At 37.0% G+C, this 24,745-nt stretch overlaps 9 protein-coding genes across 9 annotated transcripts; 3 read left to right on the top strand and 6 right to left on the bottom strand.

The window, feature by feature from the left end:
- BmR1_04g08160 (26S proteasome regulatory subunit N5) lies at positions 66 to 1,929 on the bottom strand (the record flags this gene model as incomplete). Its single annotated transcript, XM_012794771.1, has 6 exons — positions 66 to 311; positions 333 to 456; positions 479 to 623; positions 644 to 1,004; positions 1,336 to 1,440; positions 1,462 to 1,929. 6 exons carry the CDS (start codon positions 1,927 to 1,929, stop codon positions 66 to 68), a joined length of 1,449 nt encoding a protein of 482 aa, XP_012650225.1.
- Positions 2,000 to 2,938, top strand: BmR1_04g08157 (hypothetical protein; the record flags this gene model as incomplete). The annotated part of the gene is made up of 1 exon (XM_012794770.1): positions 2,000 to 2,938. One exon carries the CDS (start codon positions 2,000 to 2,002, stop codon positions 2,936 to 2,938), a length of 939 nt encoding a protein of 312 aa, XP_012650224.1.
- On the top strand, positions 3,167 to 6,007 carry BmR1_04g08155 (BmP94 secreted antigen; the record flags this gene model as incomplete). The annotated part of the gene is made up of 1 exon (XM_012794769.1): positions 3,167 to 6,007. The coding sequence occupies one exon, from the start codon at positions 3,167 to 3,169 to the stop codon at positions 6,005 to 6,007; it is 2,841 nt and encodes a 946-aa protein (XP_012650223.1).
- BmR1_04g08150 (DNA gyrase subunit A) lies at positions 7,192 to 10,874 on the bottom strand (the record flags this gene model as incomplete). The annotated part of the gene is made up of 5 exons (XM_021482664.1): positions 7,192 to 8,828; positions 8,850 to 9,187; positions 9,898 to 10,034; positions 10,056 to 10,125; positions 10,147 to 10,874. The coding sequence occupies 5 exons, from the start codon at positions 10,872 to 10,874 to the stop codon at positions 7,192 to 7,194; spliced, it is 2,910 nt and encodes a 969-aa protein (XP_021337854.1).
- On the top strand, positions 11,160 to 14,383 carry BmR1_04g08145 (phospholipid-translocating ATPase; the record flags this gene model as incomplete). Its single annotated transcript, XM_012794767.1, has 2 exons — positions 11,160 to 11,222; positions 11,243 to 14,383. The coding sequence occupies 2 exons, from the start codon at positions 11,160 to 11,162 to the stop codon at positions 14,381 to 14,383; spliced, it is 3,204 nt and encodes a 1,067-aa protein (XP_012650221.1).
- On the bottom strand, positions 14,574 to 16,910 carry BmR1_04g08140 (hypothetical protein; the record flags this gene model as incomplete). Its single annotated transcript, XM_021482663.1, has 3 exons — positions 14,574 to 14,624; positions 14,707 to 16,455; positions 16,476 to 16,910. The coding sequence occupies 3 exons, from the start codon at positions 16,908 to 16,910 to the stop codon at positions 14,574 to 14,576; spliced, it is 2,235 nt and encodes a 744-aa protein (XP_021337853.1).
- Position 16,911: 1 nt separating this feature from the next.
- Positions 16,912 to 17,373, bottom strand: BmR1_04g08135 (hypothetical protein; the record flags this gene model as incomplete). The annotated part of the gene is made up of 1 exon (XM_012794765.1): positions 16,912 to 17,373. The coding sequence occupies one exon, from the start codon at positions 17,371 to 17,373 to the stop codon at positions 16,912 to 16,914; it is 462 nt and encodes a 153-aa protein (XP_012650219.1).
- Positions 17,374 to 17,752: 379 nt separating this feature from the next.
- Positions 17,753 to 18,547, bottom strand: BmR1_04g08130 (50S ribosomal protein L7/L12; the record flags this gene model as incomplete). Its single annotated transcript, XM_012794764.1, has 5 exons — positions 17,753 to 17,826; positions 17,847 to 18,158; positions 18,179 to 18,244; positions 18,267 to 18,360; positions 18,383 to 18,547. The coding sequence occupies 5 exons, from the start codon at positions 18,545 to 18,547 to the stop codon at positions 17,753 to 17,755; spliced, it is 711 nt and encodes a 236-aa protein (XP_012650218.1).
- Positions 18,548 to 19,333: 786 nt separating this feature from the next.
- BmR1_04g08125 (hypothetical protein) lies at positions 19,334 to 24,551 on the bottom strand (the record flags this gene model as incomplete). Its single annotated transcript, XM_012794763.1, has 4 exons — positions 19,334 to 19,574; positions 19,597 to 19,916; positions 19,937 to 23,563; positions 23,874 to 24,551. 4 exons carry the CDS (start codon positions 24,549 to 24,551, stop codon positions 19,334 to 19,336), a joined length of 4,866 nt encoding a protein of 1,621 aa, XP_012650217.1.
- Between the last annotated feature and the right edge of the window lie 194 nt (positions 24,552 to 24,745).

Raw genomic sequence — 24,745 nt, 5'->3', positions numbered from 1 at the left:
AATATATATGCTATTTTTTCAAAAAAATTAATTAAATAAACGGGTAATATTCCCCCCAAAACAATTTATGAGTCCAGCATGAGCTCCAATTTGATCCTCTTCTCTTTGGCATCCTGAAGCATTTTGTCCTTTTCAATTAGTCTACAAACGTCATCAATCATCACCAACACTTTTTGTACGCGTTCCGACCAATCATTCAGCAGTTTTTGTGGGTCTTTTGATGGGTTAAAGTCGATTGTGTTGTTAAGCCTGTCAATTTTAGCAGTAATGAGCCCCAAGTTAACCATTTCGAAGATTTGAGGGAGAATATCCTAAGTTAACTGTGTGAATACTTCTGCAGTGGACCTGGAAAGTTGAACCAGGCGATCAATTGTTATGTTGGTGTAATTTTGCTGGATTATCTGTATATTGTGCTGCACCGCACGCAATTGTAACAGCTTTAGTCGTTCGTCGCCCCTAAATGATTAGTGGTTGTTACTTTGGAAAGGGAGTGTTTTGGAATAATTGATGCTCTTGTATGTATTTGTTCATCTCGTCATTGAATGGTAGAGTTATCAAATTTTGCGACAAAAATTGATCCAGTAAATTGACCAATATGGGGATCTTGCTAACTCCCTTGCAATCTAAATCACAGTATTCGCACCTGTCTTTGCACTCTTTAGTAACTCAGTCCTTTCAGATGAATGGTTGGATACTATGAGGAATAACAAATAATGAGATGTGTTGTCCAGAATAAACTGCTCTGGAATATCTGGAGTATCTAGAATCTTGCAGTAGCATTTGGAAACTTTAAAGTAGTCATTGTCGTGTACGTAGTATTGAATCATGTATTTATAGTATAGAAACTTCATATCCTTGAATTCATCACCGCACAACAGCTTTTCATTTATTTTCTGCGAACAGCTATAAAATCTTATATAATCCTCATTGAGCAGGAGTAGACGCATTTGTTCCAGAATGTATTCACCCTTGTACTTTTTAGAAACAGAACCAAATGTTTCAATCTGCATTAAAACAACAATAATGTTAGTCAAAGTGCAGAAATTCGAATTAACATAACATCAATCATCTCTCATTTATATTTAGCGGAATAATAATTCAAGTATTTATCATTAAATTGTCAATTTATTATATGACAAACTGCACAATTATTAAACTAATAAATTAAATTTGAATGTGCGACATATGTAAATGTGTTTCGAAATGAAAAAAGTATCGTGAAAATACAGATAAGAGGTCAAGAATATGTGTTTTAAAGTATGTGCATTCGTAAGCTTGTATATTTAATAAATGAAAATGTACAATCAACAAAACTAGGCAATAAAAAGGGCATACCGGCACATCCTGAAGAATTTCGGTAGCCGCCTTGATATCACCTTCTAGTTCCTTCATCTGCGACTGTTTCATAAGCAATTTTGCCCATTCTGCCTCCAAAAACATCTAATTTAACACACAAATTACCTTTCCTGCAGTAACATTGCACAATACTTCGATAAGTTTATATTTGTTATCCAACTGAACATCATCACCGTAAATCCAATTCATAGACATTGTGACAATTTCAATAATGCAACGCTTAGATTGGTTTCTTTTTTTGCAAAGAATAGTGATATATTTACATGTTTTGTCAAGATCGCCCGTTTCAAATAATTTAAGTATTATATACTTGCATACGCGGCTATTTGAAATACCATCGCAGGCCAGCCTGCATCGTTTCTCAGCAACTAGCAACGTTTCATGTATTAAACCATCTAAACAATTGATATATTGATCACATTTATGAGATTCTGTTCCCAAGCGCCATTGCTGCAGTGTGCCATCACATGTGGATATCAACTCATTAACATAATTAGACAAATCTTCAGTAGACGGTGGGTCTTTGAAGTAGGAAGAGTCCCCCAAAATTGCAGTTGCAGTATCATCTGCCATAATGAGCAAGTATAAGGCCACTAGGTACAAGACTAATAGCGACGGACTGATTAATGGGGAAGACTAGGCGATGGAAGATACATTGGACTCCTTGCGTATTTTGCAGCTGCGCGATTTAAACGCAGGAAATTCCAAAATTAGAAGCGATTCGGACGATTCGGATGGCAGCTGTGTATGGATAGGTCACAAAGTGGATATTAAAAAAGAGAAATTTGGAACAGAAGGGACACCGACAGGTTGGCTTGTACAGAATGTCAAAAATAAAGTTAAAAGATTATCGCTGGCAACCAAAAATGTCTCTGGAAATACTGTAAAGCTCAATTATCACGGCCACAACTCTGCTATTTCCCCTGTTAACCTAGATTCTTCCACATCATCCACCGCCACTACTAGACAATCTACCTACTTTAACTCCAACGATAGGTACAACTTCTGCAACAAGGATTCCACTATAGACCAACAAGTTCAACCACTAATCAACGGTTGCAAGAAGTTGATAAAGAAATCTAACCATCCTAGCACTGGCTGTGTAGATGAACTTCTAAGACTTCCCCGGTGGAAATATCGGTCAGATACCTCTCGAAAGCCTTGGTACAGTAGACCAGCTACGGTTAACAAGTGGTTAAGGACGTTGGTTAATAGCGGTATCGCACTACTATTCCTACTAATGATAGGTTTCATGGCCAAGCACATACACGAAGACTTTATGACAAGGCTGGGTGAGAGGGAATCGCGGAACAAAATACTAATGAAGGAATGTGAGAGCCAGTACATAGCAAACAAATGTAAAATCAATACGGTGCCTTATATGATTAATCAATGTGAGGAGTGGGAGCTTTGTATGCAGGGTCAGCATCTAGGGAAACAATCAAGTTCTCTCTATGCAAAGTTACTAGCGGAGGTTTTAAACAGTTTTTTTAGCACATTGGAGTATAGGACGGTATGTTTTCTTATCGTATTAACGTTTGTATTTGTGGTTTCAGGTACAATGTGTGCCTGGGGCAGGTAAAGAGAGAGTGTAACCATATATGCAAATGATTATAACAATTGGAATTGTATTAGTAGTATTTAAGTAGTTTTAGTTAAATAGTGTCTGCATAGAATATGGAATTAACGCGAGGATAAGACTCAGTTTTCTAGGGGGACCCCATTAAAATGCATGTAATTCAACGCGACCTTATTCATCATGTGGGGTGATGTTATTGTAGTAAGGTAAGAATGAACAACAGTAGATTAAATGGTACACATAACTAATAAAAAGATCCTCTACATAACTGCAGGTTCCTTTCTTTTGCTAACGACAATAATTTTGCCATTAGCATTGATATTTCCAAAATCATCTGTAGAGTTTGTTGACCTGCATTTATCCGACAATCTTCCCAAATATTACAGCATTCAATATACGCAAAATAGACTTCAAATTAAAATAAATGATGAATTTTCTGATAAATTTTTCATTAAGAAAGTCTTCATGCCTAATGAAACGACCGTTTTTGAAATTGAAGGGAATAAATCAGCCGTTATAAACATCAAATTTTCTGGTGATACATTCAAATTCAATATCCTTGATATTGAAAAGTCTACATATACAGAATACGATGGTATTCACATAGAAGATGACAATTCGTGGATCTTATATGCCATTGGATTGGTCAAGCCATTTCCTCGTGTTGAAGTTGATTATTCTATTGAAAAGGTGAACTTCCGTATCTCAGAAAAAATGCCCCTTAATTACATCCTCGTAAATTCAATTGACGGTGTATATTTTGCTTTAGATGGCATTATTAATCTGTCAAGCATTGGAAACGTATACGTAGACGAAGATTTTGTACCATTGCCTAAGGGATCCAAGTTGAGAACAGTTCATATAAATACTCAGTACATCTTGAGTGTAATTGACTTATACGATGGATATTATAAGATTTCTTACTCCAAGTTCGTTGATCCTGTTAAACTACCAGTCTCAATCTCAAGTGTCATTTCCATTAGTTCTGCCTTTAAAACAGTCAGCTTAAAAGAGTTCTTCATGCAATATATATATACCATAATCGATTATAAAAATATGTATCGCTCTGAATTGGTGAAATTCTGGCTGGACCTTTCCAGTAAAAATGTCTTTGCTGATATTGATGTTTTGATGTTAAATGGATACATATATATGTATACCCCAAATCCCAACTACAACATTGGAGCTTTAACAGTCGGGGAGACGGTGTTGTATCAAGGCGATCCAATTTCACGCTCTAGGGCCGTATTACTCAAGAATATTTCCGGCGAATGGTATGCTATGGTGGTCGATGTATACCCTCATTTTGATATGATCAATCGCGGCCTTTCGCCCCTGAAAAAGATGAATGGTATGGATTTATTTCTAGAGAATTTGAACAGAGTGTATTTAAAAAAATTTAACCATAAATTACCTGATGCTACAAGCAAACAATTAACAACACTCTCTGATGGTATCAAAGAACTAGAGTTAATTTTCGGAAGCTTTGACGAGTCCCCCATCGATGTTTACAACATACGTATATTGACAGATTCCGCTTTAACCCAAAAGTACTTGAAGGAGTATGCGAGCATTATTATGGACATTGACCTTGATGTGGATGTTTTGCCGCCCGAAGTAGAATGTATCACGGGGGATTTACTGCTGTTGACAACTTTGGATCTGAAAAAATTAGATTTCAAAATTATTGGGCGTGTAAAATGGGGAGAACATATCATTGAACCCAAAGCCACGACTCTCCTGCGGTCAATTCTTATATTGCACGTTAATACCGGCTATGTGTTTTGTGTCATCGATGTTGACATCTACGCTAAAATCAACGTCCCTGGCATCTATCGAGCGCCTGATAAACTCCCCAAATGGATCAAACCCTTGCCGATAATCCCTATTATTGGATTGAAAGAGCCTCTTTCTTGGGGCATATCAACTATCCGCTATTTTGCTAAGCAGACTTTCATCAAAAACAAATCTCTCACTAATCCTGGCGTGGACAATCCGAACTTATCTGAAGGAGTCGTTCCATCCGATGAACATATTTCTTCGCAATCCCAAATCCAACTTTTGAGCCCACTAGCAACACCATTTCAAGTGATACATCTCAACCAATCAACCAACCAACCAATCAACCAACCAACCAATCAACCAGTCAACCAACCAACCAACCAATCAACCAACCAACCAACCAATCAACCAACCAACCAACCAACCAACCAATCAACCAACCAACCAACCAATCAACCAAACAACCAACCAACCAACCAATCAACCAAACAACCAACCAACCAACCAGTCAACCAATCAACCAACCAACCAATCAACCAATCAACCAAACAACCAAACAACCAACCAATCAACCAATCAACCAAACAACCAACCAACCAACCAGTCAACCAACCAAACAACCAGTCAACCAACCAACCAACCAATCAACCAATCAACCAAACAACCAATCAACCAAACAACCAACCAACCAGTCAACCAACCAATCAACCAGTCAACCAACCAATCAACCAGTCAACCAACCAAACAACCAATCAGTCAACCAACCAACCAATCAACCAATCAACCAAACAACCAACCAAACAACCAACCAACCAACCAAACAACCAAACAACCAACCAATCAACCAGTCAACCAACCAAACAACCAATCAGTCAACCAATCAACCAACCAAACAATATAATGGGAGATAAGCGGGGCCTCAAAGGCGCTGAAACCATGAGTCCTGCGCCCCTATTCGTTGAAGTTGACATCCTGAAAGATTCTTTGGATAGTAACTTAGAAGTATTATATCAAGTTAGTGTTAATGCTATTATGTTTGTCCGCGTCGCTAGAAACATGGCCTCAAACATCATAATTAAAAGTGTAAAGGTTGGAGAAGATATTTTGTATTTAAATGATCGAAGACTTGACCTAATTCTTGAATTTACAGTTACTTCTCAACAGGGTTTCCATATGAGGATCTACAATAATGATGATCGTACGGAGAATGGTGTTATCGGCTTTCTTTGTTCTTTCATAGTTGCAGATCATATTCCTAAGTGGTACAATCCACCTAACTCACGCCGTTAAAAAATTATCCAAGGTATTTATATCGCTATTGTTGCATTAGTTGCACTACCTTTCAAGCACTACTCACTACATATGAGTGATTGTGTTGACTCATTTTATATTACTAATTGTCATTAGGGCATTCATTAGGTTAACAAATAACAAATATGACCTACGATTGGTTGCTATATATACGGTACCGGTCACCCATTGTCAATCCGTTGCGCTGTTGTATTTATTATCAAGGTTAACAAAGCAATATTGTTCGTGATTCTTGTAAAAGTTGAAATTTTTCAATATCTGAATATGCTCTTATTGATCCCCGCCCATATCATTTTGACTTACATTCAATTACATCTCAATGTTGTGTGGTATTATTTTCGCCGAATTAACTCTATTATAAATTATTTATCTATTATTAGTTGTCGCGTTGTCATCATTTAGGCTATCGTGGCCATTAGATTACTCTATTGCACATTTTTTATCGGTTTTCAGATAAATAAATGTCCATCTCAAATAACCGAATATTTATATTTTATGATCTCATAGTTATATGATGTCTAGTATCATAAGTTGTACATTATTATTAGAATTATAAACTACTTTTAAATATTCTATAGAATGTTATCCATTGTATATCATCAAACGATTCTCTAATTACGCTAATTTAATAACATATCTACTGTAAATAACCTAATCATCATTAAATCTTCATTATTTTCTATTTTCATGCCAAACTGAAATTATCAATGTATTCAAATTTATTCATCATTTATAAATAGGAATAGACTGCAATTTTATTTGTGGTAGACAATTAAATTTACGGAATATAAATGGTTCTATTCATTTGATGTAGTTTATCTTATATCACTGTATTAAAATAATTCAAGTTCAATTGTATCTAACACATTAGCTTACATACATATATATATATATATACCATACATAAGTCTGTATAAATACATATATTTAATAAATCACACATTAATACAAAAGTTACTAGGGCAAACTGATAGTTATATACTCGATCAATAGTTACACACATTAATCCACTATACAATGAAGCAGCCCCTTAGTTTATCTCAGTATTAACCAAAATTAATAGTGCGATCCTCCGAATAGAGAAATGCCAAAACCGAGTACTATACAAATTAATAGGCGAGTTTTTTGCAACTTTGCAATAAATATTAATGATGCCGATCCGATTAAACTAATGTGGCAAACCGGATCAGGCCATCTTCATCGTTGAACGCCCGTATCCGCATGGGTTTGTGCTTGGCTAACTTCTCCTTCAGGGGGAACTTCTTTCTAAACAAACAGCTCCTCGTCACAATCAACAAATCGCTGTGAGGATTAACAATTGGTTGCAAAAGGATCAAATTTCCGTTGCCAGTCACATGAGAGTTGATGCCTCTGCCTCTCCTGGATTGTAATCTAATATCGTCAACATTCATAGTCTTCAAGTGAGATGTTGTAGATAAGAGTAGTACTTGACTATTTTGTTTAACAATACAGGCGCAAGAGACTTTGTCATTGGTCCGTAGGTTTATCAACTTTGTCATTTTCTTACTATTTTCTAATGCCTCCAATGAAAGTTTGATGATAAATCCGTCCATGGTGCCCAACAATAGGTAATTATTGTCGCTTGGTTTAGCTTGCAGCAAGATCAGTTGATCATCTTCCGCCTTTCCCCTAAACAACCTTAGTTTGCGTATTCCATTCTTCATCTGTACCTCCAACAATTGTTTATTGTGCACCATCCTTAGCCAGCCACTCTGATTTACTATGTACAATTTTGATTCAGGATCTGCTGTATAAGGGGCGATGGAAGATATTGATGATATCATTTGTGCGTTTATTCCAGGTATCAATTTTGTCAGGCAAATGCCCTTTGAAGAGAAATTTATACTTGAGTCAGGCATGGTGTACATTATACCAGTGTTGCTGATCAATAATATATGTTGTCCAATCTTTAGACATTCAAACAAAGTATCACTTTTTGTTTTGGTGACTTCACTAGTTGTATTGTCAATTTTATCTAGTACAGATTCACTGATTATTAATGGCGCAGGAAGACTTCTGGGTTTTGCGATTGTTGTAGGAATCTTTGATTTTTGCATTATCCCGGTGCGGAGATTTAGTGATAAAATCGACCTTTCTTCATATGATTGATAAATTATATTATCTAACACATCCTCATCTCCTTTGATCAATGTCTTTCGATTTCCCGGGGCAAATAACTGTTTATTGCAAGCACGAAGGTCCTCCAATTCTTCCACAATCATGTCGTATATAGTGTCTGGGTTACTCAATATTTTTTTGTATTTACTTAAATCGTAAACCAACTTGTCATTTTCCTTGAGTAGAGCGTCAGAGTGCAGTTTTGTTAGTTGAAATAGAGTCAACTTCATCACAGCGTCTGTCTGGATCTTGTTTAATGAACCAAATTCCTTAGTAGCCAAAGATTTCCTAATTTCAGTGGCAGAGATTGAGTTGCGAATCATCTTTACCACATTTTCCGCATTATTCACCACCTTAATCATCCCTTCAATGACCGTTTGTCTATCCTGAGCTTTTTTGAGAAAAAAATTGACCTTTCGCTTTATAGTATCAACGCGGAATTGTAGCCAGTATTTTAATGTCGACAGCAAGGACAAACGTACAGGCACCAAACTCTGATTCCTCTGTACCAAAGCTATAAAGTTGCACTTGTAAAACGTACGAAGCTTGGAATTCTTGTAAATACCCTCTATTATATGTTCAATTTCTTGTACAGTAGATACGTGCTTCTTCAAATCCAAGCATAAACGTATACCAGTGTGATCAGTTTCATCCCTTATATCTAAATCAATTCTATATATACCAGAAATACCGGACAGAACTCCATCTTGTATACCCTTTAGTAAAGCCATTGTAACATCAGTTACATGTACCCCAAAGGGCAATTGTTTTATTATAATTGAAATGCGGCTACCGGGGGAAAAGTGTAAATCATGAGGTTTTTTAACCGCCAGTACATTTTCGGTAGAGTCTTTGAATCTTTCTTCAAAACACAATAATGCAGATACTTCGATACTTCCCTTGCCTGTCTCGTAAACCTGCTTTAGCAGTTCATTTGACGCATTAAGAACACCTCCAGAGGGGAAATCCGGCCCTTTTACGATCCCAAGTATGTCATCTAATGTAGAATTGCCTCTGTTTCTAAGTTATGTCTGTAATTTATGCATTCAATCATTATTAATTAAAGGAATATTCTGTATATACATCGATTACATATATTAGTGACGTTAAACCATCCTCATGCCAGTAATCAATAAATTTGTAACTTATTAAACATGGTTTATCATTAGAACCATCATTTTATCTAAGATGTCATCTATAGTAATAACGCCTATACGGATTATAGAGTATATGCTGATTATCATTGTTGGTAATTCCTTGATATGTATAATTCGTTATTCATGGTACAAATGTGTAATAGAGAGGATATTTGTATACTGTTTACACATTGAAATGTTGAGTTTTTGAGAACTCCAAAGTGGCTTTTGATGTTGTTTTTAAAAAAATTCCGAAAATTTTGACGGTATTGTTAATAGTGTTGCATGCTTCTTGGTGTGGTTTAGAAAGGTAACCAATTTGAAATTTTGCACCGAATATATAACATAAAGGTATCATTATAATCATAAATAAATATGTAATATAAATGTTTTGGTGAATAAGAGTTTGGATTAGCGCTTTTTAGTTTAGGATGTGTATATCAATTTCACCTTATGATAACACGTTGTTTGTATTACACATTTTATTTAATATTTATTAATAATAGTCGTAGCAATTTATATATTAATGAGTAAATCCTTAATGGAGAGTAAAATTGGTATTTAATAATGTAATATATTTAAAAACGTCCCTACCTTGCCATATGTATCGAAGCATTCAGTATTTCATATGGATTGTGGCAGGGGATATTGGCTGCCAGTCCAACTGCAATACCCGAAGTACCATTTATCAGTAACATAGGCAGTTTTGATGGTAAAACTGTAGGTTCAATCTATATATCCATTTATCTTACTTCACTTGAGTCAAAATTTGGTACAAAATCGACCGTATCATTTTCCACATTTGACATGTAAACTTTACCACTAAAATTAGCATTTACTTACCATTCTGCCGACAATCTGCATTCAGTGTAACGCATAGCTGCCGGGGGATCGTCAATTGTACCAAAATTGCCATGGCCCTCAATAAGTGGCATTCTCTGCGCAAAGGGTTGGGATAAACGGCAAAGGGCGTCATAAACTGATTTATCCGAGTGAGGGTGAAATTTGCCGAGTACATCGCCAACAACTTTTGCACATTTCCTAAACGGCGAATTGCTTGTTAGATTTAGTTCATTCATTGCCCATAAAATCCTCCTATGAACAACTTTAAGCCCATCCCTTACATCTGGTAATGCGCGGCCCAAGATTATTGATAAAGCATATTGCATGAATGACTTGCTGAATTCGTTGCAAAAGTCATTCTCTGATATTTGACTACTTTCCGATGATGATATGCCATTTTTATCATGGACTTCTCCATTACTCGTAGAATCTGTAACATATGATTTATTGGAGTCATTAGCGGGTCCATTTGAATCAATTTTGGAATTATAAGTAACTTTTGCATTAGAAAAATTCCCATTCTCTGATTTCTGTGGCGTTGCTTCATTTGGTACACTGTATATGAGTGGAAATTTTCCGTTGGCATGTTTAGACGTGCCAACGGAATTTTTGACTGTATTTAGTGTTAAATTGTTATGTTTTGCCACAAATGCATTACAAACACATATTATGTTGCTTATTATGAAAATCGATACAATTTGTGTTGTGTAGGACTGCACGAGCCGCATGGCTCGTACAAGTAAAAATCGGGCAAATTAGATTAGCAGATGTGACTCAGCCTTTATGATCATTTGAAAATCGAATTTGTACACTTTATACTTATCCCCTGCAAATTTTTTTGCAAATAAAGGCTTATTATTTCACTTACATAGCTGTGTGGCTACGCATTCATTTATAAATGTAGTATCCCAAAACCACTTTCTGTTCTAAATAACGGCTGCCAAACATTTTACTCAGAAAAAATACAACTTTTTTAAATCTTCAGTACTTTCAAACGCAATAAAAACGGTATCATGAGTACCGTAAGCTATGTTAGTGAGGAGGATCTGATGATCCTGCGCCGCCTCAAGTCAAACGTAAGTAGCAACTAACATAGGAGCCCAGTTGGGTGAAGTATTTGCGGTTATTTTTTCGTTTTTGGACCCCTAAAACGACCACTACCAAACGCTATATTTATATCCAAGGCGGAAGTTATCCAAGAAATTACTTTTACAATGGTCTAAAAAATACAAAGTACAACATAGTTACGTTTTTGCCGCTTAGCTTGTACCAGCAATTCAAAATTTTTATGAACCTTTTCTACTTGTTAATTAGCTTAAGTCAGCTTGTTCCGAGCCTGCGTATCGGTCCAGCCTTCACCTACTTTGCGCCGCTAACTGCTGTATTGTTCGTGTCATTGACGAAGGAGGCTCTGGAAGATTATGAAAGGTATCGAAGGGATAAAGAAGCCAATTCGCAAAAGTATGAAGTACTATCTAAGGATGGGTTAGTGGAAATGAGTGCGTCTAACCTTACTTCTGGGGATATTGTCAAACTAAATTGTGGGCAAAGAGTACCCGCTGATTTGATATTCTTGCGTACCAGTGAAGCATCAGGATGTTCATACATTCGCACGGATCAATTGGACGGAGAGACTGATTGGAAATTACGTAAGGCGGTGTGTTCAACGCAACAATTGGCTTCTGCCCAAGATATGACAAAACTTGAAGCGGTGGTATGCGCTGAACCGCCGAATAAAGATATTTACAGATTTAACGGCACTTTTACATTGTATGATAATTGCGTCCTCACAGATACGCCTACTATAAGTGCCAGGGATAGGTTATCTTGTGTTGTGGAACCTTTGTCTGTTGATAATACCTTGTGGATGAATACAATTATAGCTTCAGGGTCAATATATGGGTTGGTTTTATACACCGGGAGGGAAGTTCGTGCCTCACTCAATTCGACAAAGCCCAGGTATAAAGTTGGTAAATTTGATTCTAATGTAAATTTTATGACCAAACTCTTATTCTTGGTCTGTATATCTATGGCGATGACCTTAATCATTCCAAATGGATTTGTTGGTATTTGGTATTTGTGGGCCATAAAATTCATACTGTTATTCAGTTGCATTATACCCATTTCACTGCGTGTAAATTTGGACCTGGCAAAATTTATGTACTCTTTGGCCATAACTCTAGACACAAAAATCCCAGGTACTGTGGCCAGAACAAGTCTAATTCATGAGGAATTGGGGCATATTTCTTATTTGTTGTCAGATAAAACTGGTACCCTGACCCAGAACGTGATGAACCTGATGAAAATACACATTGGCAGAGCCTTGTTCCACGACTATCAATCTAATCAAATATCTGATTTAATATATCAGTTCATTAACAGGTGCAAAAAATCAAAGACAAAACCTGACGCTAAGGCCCAAGACTGGTCGCCATTTGTACGCGCTATACGTTCGACTGATGTGGAAGCGAAGCTTACTCTGGCATTATTATGCCTAGTTACGTGCCACAATGTTAAAACAAGCCATGGAGATAACGGGGAGATAACTTACCAAGCCAGCTCCCCAGATGAGATTGCGTTGGTGAAATTTGCCAAAAGGTGCGGGGTGGAATTAGTGGAACGAGGCGAAGATCACATGACTTTGGAATTTCGAAACAAATCACATGTGTTTTTAGAAATTAAATTTGGTATACTGTACATATTTCCATTCAGCTCCAATACCAAACGCATGGGCATTGTTATACAGGATAATCTTTCTGGAAATAAGTACTTCCTATGTAAGGGCGCGGAGTCTGTTCTAATGAAGCTTTTACAGCCTAGGGGATCTGCATGGGTGGGGGAGGAGTGTGATATATTGGCCAGAGAGGGGCTTCGAACCTTGGTTTTTGGCTGCAAGTGCCTGAGTGATGAAGATATTGCTGCATTTGACAAGAAATACATTGATGCAAGAGTGTCAATTACAGATCGGGAGGCAAAGACCCAAGCCGCCATTTCCACGTTAGAGGAGAACTTAATGGTAGTAGCGCTTACTGGAGTGGAAGATAAGTTGCAACCTGATGTCAAGCAAACCCTTGAATCCATTCGTAATGCTGGAATAAAGGTTTGGATGTTGACAGGAGATAAAGTCGATACGGCCAAATGCATCGCTATATCGGTGGGCATAAAGGACAAGTCCCATTCAGTTGCTACTATCACTGATGATATGCACAAAACACCTGCAGATATCAAGCTGCAACTGGAAAAATTGTCAATGTCAGCCCCCTCTACTATGGTGATAATTGACGGTGCCACAGCCTCAATCTGCCTGAACAATTTTCCAGAATACTTTATTAAAGTTATTTCCCATGCCCCTTCAGTGCTATGCTGTCGCTGTACCCCCTCCACCAAGGCAGAGCTTGTTAGGTGGGTTAAGAAGGTTGGTAAAAAGAGGACTTGCGCCATTGGTGATGGAGGAAATGACGTGCCTATGATACAGGAAGCTGATGTAGGAGTGGGTATTGTGGGCAAGGAGGGATTGCAGGCGAGCTTGGTAGCTGATTATTCTATTCATCAATTCAGTTTTTTGGGCAGGCTGCTACTGTGGCATGGAAGGAATTGCTACAAGAAATCGGCTACACTCACAAACTTTATTTTCCATCGCGGGATGATCATCAGTGTTATTCAAGGCATCTTTTCAGCCATGTACTTTTACATGCCTTTGTCATTCTTTCAGGGATGGCTGCAAATCGGGTTTTCGACATATTACACCATGATGCCCTTATACTGCCTAGTGCTGGACTCTGATATTGCTGAAAGCGTTGTATTGATGTTTCCAGAGCTGTACGAGAACCTGAGGAGTGGACGCATATTGTCCATTAAAACCTTCTTGATTTGGTTTTGGATATCCATCTTTCAGGGAGCTGTTGTGATGTTGGGTGCTATGGCCCTATTTGAAGATTCGCTCCTTTCCCTTGTGGCAATAGTGTGCACATCACTCTTCATCTTAGAAATGTTAAATATATCTGCTGAAATTACAACTTGGCATCCCCTGATGATCGTTTCGATTATTTGTACCGTTCTGGTATATTTCTATTCCATCCTAATACTGCGTAATTACTTTGACCTCGCGTTTATAATGACAATTTCGTTCTGGTGGAAGGTCTTGGCTATTACACTAGCTGCCTGGCTGCCAATGCACCTTGTGAGGGTTATCAAGACTATGCTACAACCGTCTCAGTATGCTAAACTAGAACTGTGAGACAGTCGTGATTTATCCTTGGATTAATCTGTATTTTATTTCGCATTGGAAATTGCTAAACGTTACTTGATTATGTTTGTCAGTAAGACATAATAATTATATCAGTTGATCATTACGTACTTTATAGTCTAGGGAAGTAACTAAAATTGTCAATTCGGTAAGTGGGTTGATCCAATACGGTATTAGTTTATCAGTTATGGACGATAGTGGAGCTGGAAGATTGTGATAGAAATTTGATACACTATGTTAATCTAGTAGTGAAAATAACAAATTTTTTACAATTATTTGTAATTCAATTTTGGTATAATGCAAAGTATACTAACCTGATGTATCGAGGCCTTTTGAACGCCAAAAAAGTTTGCCAGCAGCACCAGCGCTAGTACGTAAAGCGTTGGGTTGCCAATGCAGTCCCGCACATGGGAATTAGCCAGTTCGTAATAAACACTTTTGCAATTGTCACCGTTATCAGTGTCCATAGTAAATAGTGCAGTGGGTAGGTTTTGAACAATTTCAAATACTTCCATGGGCACGTATTTTGACATGTTACGTTGAGATGTGTACAATTTAGCTTGTGGGTTCGGCATCTGAATTGCTGGTTGTAACCTGTTAAAAACATCTTTTGATAACGATTTCCAGGGGCCATCATCTGCAATCACCAATTTGTCACTGATAAGTGTTGATCTTCCAGTGGTTACCAATGAAATGGCACGTATCAAATCATTGTTCAATGTATCGGAAGTTTGTAATGGTTGTGCTGTGTCGATGCAATTTTCCACGCTCCAACAATCAGAATGTATGAAACGGTTTAATATGCGTGAATATATCTCATTTGAAGATATAAGTTTGTGCTCCGGGTTATCTTTATTTTTAACATTTATTGAACCTGACCAGTACCCTCTCTGCCTTAGCCAAACTTGAGGGTCACACCTCAACTTGCAATAGTCGGCGTAGTTGTAAAATTTGTTGTGCAGCCCTTCAAAAAATTTCCTGTGACATTTTTCAGCCAAGTAATCCACGACAAATTTCTTAAATGATATAAAGTTAGATTTGTCATTATCTGTCACATATTCGCATGCAATTGGATCGTTCTCCCTCAAGTATTCAATGGCGCCTGTTAATGCATCTTGCATATCATTTCCTATACAGTTAAAAGTTTTAACATTGTATAACAATTCGTTATCATAATCAATTACGTTGTTAAATATGTGAATTGTATCGCTCATTGATTGTAATTGTGTGGTAATGCTCCTGAATGATCGACAAAGGAAGGGTTTATACTTGGGGATTAATCTCTTCTGCTCCTGTAATTGCAATAGCACCGAAGAAAGATATCCCAACGCATAATCGTCTATAGGTTTCACTGTAGTGGCAACCCAAGCCATTCGTTGTGGGTCAAATGTCAAGTTATCAAGGTAGTCTTTATTGTTAATCAGAGAAATTTTGTTTGACATGTTATTGTCAGGTGGTACTGTGCTTGGCTTATGTGGCAGTGGTGGTGGTGGAATTATGAACACTGGCCAAATTCGCCTGCAGATAAAGAGTATCGTTGCCGCTACTTCTACTGGAATTGGGTACCCAAATTTTCCAATGCCATAGATATAGCTATTGGAGCGTCTAACACTAGTATCCCCTTGTGTTACACTAAAATGGTGCGTATTCCAATGATTAATTGCCATCTGTGCGATATATTTTGGAAGGCAGAGAGTTTTACAACCCCTGTAAGTGAGATTTTGAAATCTAATGTCGTTGCACTTGCACATGTCTAGTTGAACCACTTTATTAACTTTTATGGCCATAAATTCCAAGTACTTTGAGCTATGCAATGGCTTAGTCTTAAATGATAAATTAGCGCTAAAGGCTTCGAAAGGTATAGTGCCTTGATAAACCCATCTAATTATATCATTTGCAACAATTCCACACCCACAATATACATAACAGAGTAACACCAATGACAGTGCCATGTTTATGTTCAAAGGAGGTATTTTAATCGAAGCAATTGTTGATTGCTTTAATGATAAATATCGTTTTGATGCCCCAAATTGGCACAATTTATACAAATATTTTCTCCATACCTAAATTAATTCCACTATACCTTTACTGTTAATTTTGTAATGTCTGGCAGCCCGGTCCCAATGTGTAAATCACTAATAATCTTAATAATAAATTGTTGACATTTGTAAATTCTAAGATAATCGGCATCGTTGTTCAACACATTAATCAATTCAACATCCGTTAAACCATCAGATTCAAAAATGTCATGAGTTGACCTGCGTGATGTGCGTCCAGTGTGCTCTGATGCTTCTGCTGAAATTGGTTCATCAAGTTGAAACTCATCGGCCGATATTAATTGACTTGCGATAGAAGTTGTGGCAAATAGAGATCTCTGATACTCTGCAATGTTTTGCTCAGCTTGGGTCTGCTCTAGTGCAATTACTGCGCCACAAACCTGGCAAGTTATGATATCAGATACGTCATCGTGAAAATAATCATTGGATCCACAAACATTACACTCAAGTATTTGATTCATATTATCCAATTAATTGTAACGGATGGCCAAATTGGATTTCGTATATGCAGCAATTAACACAGTTATTTTTATTAACCTCGTAAAATAACAGTGCAACACTGACTTTATAGGGAGATTCTTCGATCTGCTGAGTTGCAGAAAAATGAATTAGTCTTAAGTCTTTAAGAATTAATTGTGATATTGTAGATTCACTAGTGTCAAATGGTATGATTATATACACGTTGTAATCATTTATAGCGATAATCATGGGTCTAATAAATGCTACCCATCCTAGATCCAATTGATTTATATCTTCAGGTTTAGTGAATTTCCAAGCCCTTTTATCGTCAACTATATTTGTTGAAAGCATGGAAGGGTAAGCAGCGTCAAATCCTTCAAAGTGCTTTAAGTGCCTGCACAAATCAAGCAAATTGTCGCGATGGAAATCTACGTTTGAAGGGTCTATCCAAGTTTCAGGGTTCATCTATTGCATAAATTTGTATTATTAGAATCGCATTGTGCCAAATTGACCTATTTATTGTTGCAATGCACTACATTAAGTGGCCATTATGTATGAACTATATACATCACGAAACATTCTAAGTGTGTAACAAGTTACCATCAAGACGAATTTTTTATGCAAAATTCACTAATGCAAGCATTTTGATTTATTTATATGTAAGTTGTTATTGCTGTTATTTTTCTCGCTCGGTAATTATATGCACCCAAGATATTCTTTAACTATTATTGGTGTATCATTTTGTATTTTTGTGTTTTATAATGCAGTAGTTGTTGGTAAAATTCATGCTATAACTACCAATAGAAAGTTTTGTATTGATGATACAGTTATTACTTAAGGTAAATTAGTATATCTCGGTGGTCGCCCCTGCCTCATCCAACGCCTTCTTAATCTCATCGGCCTCCTTCCGTGTTATGCCTATGTCTGCGATGTTTTACCTTTTTTCAGTACTTTTGGCGCTCCTTCTACCAGATCCTTTGATTCCCTGAGCCCCAATCCTGTAATTGTCCTAATTTGTTTTACCACTGCTATCTTCTTGGCAGTATCGAAGCTCAATAGCTTGATTGAAACCTTGCTATCACTCATCTTATTATTTTCAGTATTAGCAGACGAAGAATGATCGTTTGGTGTAACTGTTTGTTGTCCTTGGGCGTTAATCGTGTTATCTATATCATGCATGGGATCAGGCATAGCTGGTATTGGAGAAACAGGCTGGCCTGGCATAAAAGACATAGGGCCAATATTTCCGTCTGGATGAATGAGTATTTACATGCAAACATAGATTGAGGATGTGGAAAGGGACTTCTACCCGGCGCCAATCCAATTGCCTCTTTGCCTATATAAAATTAAGCATCTACCAGAACGTTCTGCCAGCTTTTCCTGGCATAAATCACATAAATCAGCAGCTTCAATAAGTGTCAGATTTAGAATTTCATCTACCAATCTTATAACCTGCATAATCAAGTTCAATTACCCTATCCGAGGGCTTCCTTGCAGACGTTGTGGAAGTCGATGTTTCACCTGTATCTGATAACTTTTTGAAAATATCAAACTTTGAGAATTGGCGTCTAAAGTTTAGTAGTGGAGGTGTTTTAGTGCGATAAAGGAATGTGCAGGAGTAGGCCCTGAGGCCACACATGTCTAGTGATCATATAATAAGGAATTGATAATTCTAACTAACTAAAAGTTTTGCAAAATTAGATATATATATATATATATAAGTATATTGATTATTTTAATGTTTTAATTAATTGATATAATTTAACAATATAACTAAAAATTAATTCCATTCAGTTTACATTATATATTTCAATATACCTGTAAACGCCTAAGATTATCATAATCATTAAATAATCAAATAATTTTTGCTATAAAATATATACAAATTGTTCAAAATGCTGTCAAAATAAAAATTTGATAGTAATTTCACCAGACACATTATACATTGTATCAATGTTATAGTTAGATTCTTCGCAATGTTATGTTTTATATTATCTGAGTTAGATTTCCAGTAGTTAGAAGTCCATAAATGTATGTCCATTATTCATACCATTGATGCATTACATTTATTCTACAGTTAAGCAAAGGATATCCACATAAATCAAGCATTAGCTCAGAAATGGCAATGTATTGCGGCAATAATTAACTTACACTAACAATAATTTCATGCAACGCACTTATTTCTGTAATATTAATTGCAATCCACTAATTATTCATTTAAACTAAAAAACTGTGTCATCATAGGCAAGTAATCAATTTGTTGTAAACACTTATTGAATTCGATTCCAGCGGCATATTATAATATGTAATTCATAATAAATAATTGATACCTAGCACTAAATATCATTGGCGATATTACAAATTGATGGCCAATTAATTGAGTGGTTGGGAGTTAATAAACTTAAATTTCTTAGTAATATACTTGTCATAGTGGCATTGGTCCAAATCTGGTGAATTGCAGTATTTCTGCGATAAAACGTTTATTCGAATCTGGAATTGAGTCTGTAGTAATACAATCCTTTAGATAAAGTATGAATTTGCTAACCAGCTTAGGTGCTCTAGCATCCGAGTCAAAATCCTTGCCCGCCAGAGGCCCACCATTACAAATGTTCTTAATCTCGCTAGTCAAAATGTTGGTAGATTTGATAATCCCCTTGTCCATGAAACTACCTCATCCAATATTCTTACCTGTTGATTGCAAATAGGCTGGATAGTATTGCCTTTTCCATTATACACAAAATATTCGCATTCCTATTGCGAGTATAAGTAGATAAAAGTGCATTTCCTGCACTTATACAAGCCTCAAATAACACAAAAATTGTCTCCACTTCCATACATTTCAGGACGCAGCGCCTACTGTGATCCGATTCACATTGCCAGTTATAGAGAGCCTTTAAGAAACTTTCAAGTGCTACGATAGAGACAGAGTCTTCTATTTCATTTTTAATGCGTGAACAGCATTGTTCGACAAAAGCAGCAGCCACTTTATACAAATCCTCCACCAAACCCTAAATGAAAGTGGCATTACCCGTTGCTGAATTGAGATGTTAGAATAACTAGGTAAAAATGTTAACAACTTAGTGTATACAAGTGCTTCATCCGATTCATCCCTCGCAATGTCAGTAAATATGTACGCCATCCTAGGCATAAGCACAGAGGATAAATTCAGTAGAGCATTTTTCTCCAGTACCTGGCAGGCCAGTTGTAACACTTGTAAATGCATTTCCAAGTGATTAAGCTCGTTGTTAAGTATACAATTCATGTTATCTTCGTAAAATAATTGGATTATTTTGCTCTTAGATATCGCATTTTTGCATTCCTTAGACCCCTTAGATATGGCGATAGTGAGTGATTTAAAGATGGAAGATATGTTGTCAAGTGAACGTGAACTCGCCTTGTCCACCAATTCAAGTAAAGCACTCTGTATGTCATTTGACCCCTGAAAAAAACTATCGGGAATTGATTCCATCAACTCGCAAAAAATCTGCTCCACGTTTGGATGCTTAAGGTTGACGGATAGTACCCTAATGGTAAAGGCCATGGTGAGTTCGAACCACGAAGAAGAGATAATTGATAAACAACGCACAAGTGTAGGGATTAACTCAATTAAAACGAGTTGCATTGCTGATTTGTGGATTATCAGCGCTATTACCTCACTCAGAGACTCCTGATCAATGCGCTTCGCAAACTCGTTAAAATCTTTGGCTGTAGCCAAAGGCAATGTTTTGCCCAGCAATTTCGCCAATTTATCACTAGGCTCCGCATTGTTTTGCAATGCTATGAGTGCATTCATACCGTATTTCAAAGTCAAACTTGGCTCTATAAGCAGTAATTGGTTCAATATGTCCTCGGACACTTGAGTGGAGCTGAACGATATAGCTGCATCCACAAAATTGTGATTTTTAAACACAAATTGCCCAAAATCAGTACCTGGATTTTTGGTAGCATGCTTTATAAGAACAGATAAGCACTTGCCAATGTTAATATCTGGCTTTTCAATCAACCTGTAAGCTATGTCCAGCAACAGATTGTCTGGGAAATCGCAATCAAGTTCTAGGCACGGGTGGATAAGGGATATATCACTATTAGTTTCCAATAGCGTTGTAACTAATAAAGAGTATTTTTTCTTGTCAAATCCATCTGTTGCCAATATTTTGAGGATTAGGCACTTATTCTCCTGCGATATTTCCTGTTGCACCGGATTAGGAGACTCTGGATCTGTATGTAAGCAAAAATGGCAAAGTAAATCAGTGAGGTCAATTTGATTGATCTCATATTTGAACATGTCACATGGATCAAGTTTTCCCTGGGTCATTAGATAGTTAATTGCAGGTTTAATCCGCATGCCCCAAGTGTTACACAAATTCTTTGGGTGCTTATTTTCCGCGATATTCTTTTCGTTGCTCTTTGTACAAAAAATACCCAACTCGAGAAGAAGCTTCAAAATTGCAGTGCCATGCGATTCCATGAACCCGGATAAACATAAACCAGCAATAAGGGAATCAACGAGGCCCACCGAATTCGGTTCAGTTTGACAGCTATCCAGCATATTAACATTCACTAGAGGACTAATTTTAACAATATTGGTAAGTAGCTTCAATGCGCATTTGTACAGCTTTCCCCACTCCTTCTGCTTATTATGAGTATATAACAATCGTTGCCACTGATTAAATGTAACCAGAACCGTCTTATCTCCACTGGAAAAGGAAGCCAACTCATGGCCTATAACATCTTGCGCCAATCCCAGAAGATCCGTTTGTCCCAGAGCCAGTAAAATCTCCCTTATCATATGAGGGGGTAAATCTTCCCGAATCAACACCTCAATCATGTAGTCTGAGATTGAAAAAAATGCGTAGACATCTTGTCGGCTGAAGGTTATTTTGTTACTATTCAAATTCTTGGCTAGCTTGGTGAGAGTGCTGATCTGCCAAAAGACGTCAAAATTGTTAAAGTTATGTCTCAGCCCAAAGTAATACTCTAATCTCGCTGTGTAAGATTCGTTGCAAGTCTTCAAGGTCTCCAGGGCTAAGGTTGAAAATTCTACGTTCCAATCGTGTACATGTTCAGAGATAACGTCTATCAGGTTAGACATCGCGCTGCTGCTAATCATGTAGTCTGGGTCTTCTATGCCATATAGAAATATTATACAGTGGATAGTGGCAAGTTCAGGATCATCTTCAAGAACAGCTTTGAGGGCCGCGGTTATAGAGTGCATATAAACGCCATCCTGATAGCTTCTTCCCAAGTGATAAACAAAGTTGGCTGGACCAAATAAATAGGTGCTGGTTGGATCGGGAAAAAAGTCGGTTGATAGCACCAGCTCCATTATCCTAGATATTGTGGGATATATCTCGATAAGTCTGGAAAAGAATGCGTTGCAGGCTGATAAAAACCTGTTGATGCTTTTCTTGCACCTAATGGCGTGCCACGCTAGCCATGCCATGTGCACTATAGAAAACGATATGTTGTGTTTCCTGCTATCGTTATAATGTCTATTTACAGTAATGGCATTTTTAAGATCGATTGACAATGTACGATTTTCATAGGTAATGGTCGTACCGATGGGGATGCAAATAATACGCTGGCCAAACTCCCACCTATCCCAATTCTCTATCAATTCATATTGTGAAAACCCCAAATCCTGCAAAATTAGATCCTGTACTATCAACAACTTTTCCGATGCGACAGTCTCTATCTTGGAAAACGTCGAATTGGGAAATCCCAAATCTTTGCTATTGTTGCTACTAAGGGTGCCCTTGGTGCGGGATCCTGTTGGTTCTTTGCTTAAGCTGTCATGGTTCTTTTCATCACTAATGTTGTTGAAAAGAGAACTACAATTGACCCTTTTTGACGAGCAAACCAGATGCATAAGCGGGGAGAACAAAATTTGTTTTACAATTTCCACCGGATTGCTTTCATTGGTAATGGTAGGAAAATCAGCAGAGTTAGAAAACAAAGATCCAAAAGTGTCCATTGTCACATGCATCTCAGTGAAATTCTTGTTAGGCATGGCCCCGGCAAAAAGGAACAAAAACATGTCCAAGTGCTTTGGCAACCTAGTCATGCAATGTCTGATCAAGTTTTTGAACCCCCAATAAGGATTATCAGCTTCGCTGCTCCAAATCGCACATTTGTCAAAGCTAGCATATTGTAATATCTTTCCTATTGACTCGGCGAATAGGGCACTTGAATTTAACTCATCAGTCAAATAGTTGACAAGGAACTCGATATTACAGTTTGAGAGGATTATATTTAGCAGAGATACGAGTGAAGAAATCGTAGCAGCCAAAAACACTGGCTCATCTTGTACAACCTTGGCCAATGCGGTGCACAAGGGTAAAAGTATGTCAGAAATATCGTCCTTGGTAATAGGCTCCCCATCCAAACAGCGAACGACAAAGGGCAGAGTATAGTTTGGTATGCTTTGCCAATCCGTATTGATATCGGATAATTGATTTAACAGTTGTGATTTATCTCTTCCAAGCACTTTACCCTCATGTACTAATTTGGTCACCGAGCAGAGAAAACAAATCATATGTATATTTAAGTGATTGAGTGCATTAGACAATTCATCATTTGCATACATCATCGCGCAGTCTTGTTTTTGGAAATAGGTTATTAATGATTCCACCAGCAGATGTGCGTTTATAGAGACCTACATTATGTTTGTTTAAATTTCGAGTAAAAATAAATTATTTAGACAACAATGGTTGTAATGTCCATCAAGCAAAAGTCAAAGAGTCATTGCATGGGTAGTGTAAATTGTTGTGCGGTTGGTAAATAATAAATGTAATTTATTTAATCATAAATATCATTATTTAAAAATTTGCTAAATAAACGCTACAGTCAATAAAAGCGTACAAAAAACATTACAAAATATGAATTTAGAGTGTACAATTTTAAATATGCGGGTCATATTTTTTTAAAAAAATTATCAGTTTTATAAAAAATATTATAATACCTACCCTATTAAAAGACTGCATAGCCAAAATTGTCTGAATAATCCTGGTCTGCAGGGTCAAAATCTTATAGTGATATTCCACAGAATCCCTATGTAAATTTCTGGACATATGATCAAGCCCCTTAAATCTCTTCCATAAATCCATCTGTAATCCTTCAACATTACTAAATTGGAAAATGTAGTATGATTCAATGGATTCATCGTTGAATAAAAGTTCTCCATTGCAAATTTTACAGATGGTCCACAAAGTATCTGTTATTTCCCTATATGGTACATCGCACAGTTTTTGTGAGTTAATTTCATTGAATGGAAATGCCAAAGGGTGGCCTGAACACTTGCCATAAATCTCAGCATATACATAACGATTATGTATATTTGTCCATAGAGATTGGATGCAGTCAAATACTACTGCTTTGGGGATTAAATACTTGGCATTTTCCCCTTCAGGAGGCCATAATATGGGTGAATAGTTTTCTGAGGCTTCATGAAATTTGTCTATCTCATCCACAATGTCCCCGCTTATACCCACAGGTAAGTTCCTTTCCACTCCGAATGTGAAATCATACAGCCCATCCAAGATTCTACATGCCACATACTCATCGGATAAATAATTGTCCACATATTTGGCCTCTGACGATAATACCAGGCGTAGTTGGGACACACTCACCTGCCAAGGAAGCATTGCTCACCCCAGTGAACCTGATGATATAACGGGCAACCACCCTTAACAAATTCACCCAGTATAATAATATCTGCTTTAATTTTTGTCGTTTCAAATTACACATTTATAATTCAAAATATAGACTTGTCACTTTTCACATCTATTGCATATCCACATTCGTCTATATCGTTATATATTCCGCTAATCGTTTAAAT

Source organism: Babesia microti, chromosome IV (genome assembly GCF_000691945.2).
Source record: "Babesia microti strain RI chromosome IV, complete genome".
Lineage (NCBI taxonomy): Eukaryota > Apicomplexa > Aconoidasida > Piroplasmida > Babesiidae > Babesia > Babesia microti.
Note: the sequence above shows the minus strand (reverse complement) of the source record. Positions and strands in the feature narration are given on the sequence as shown.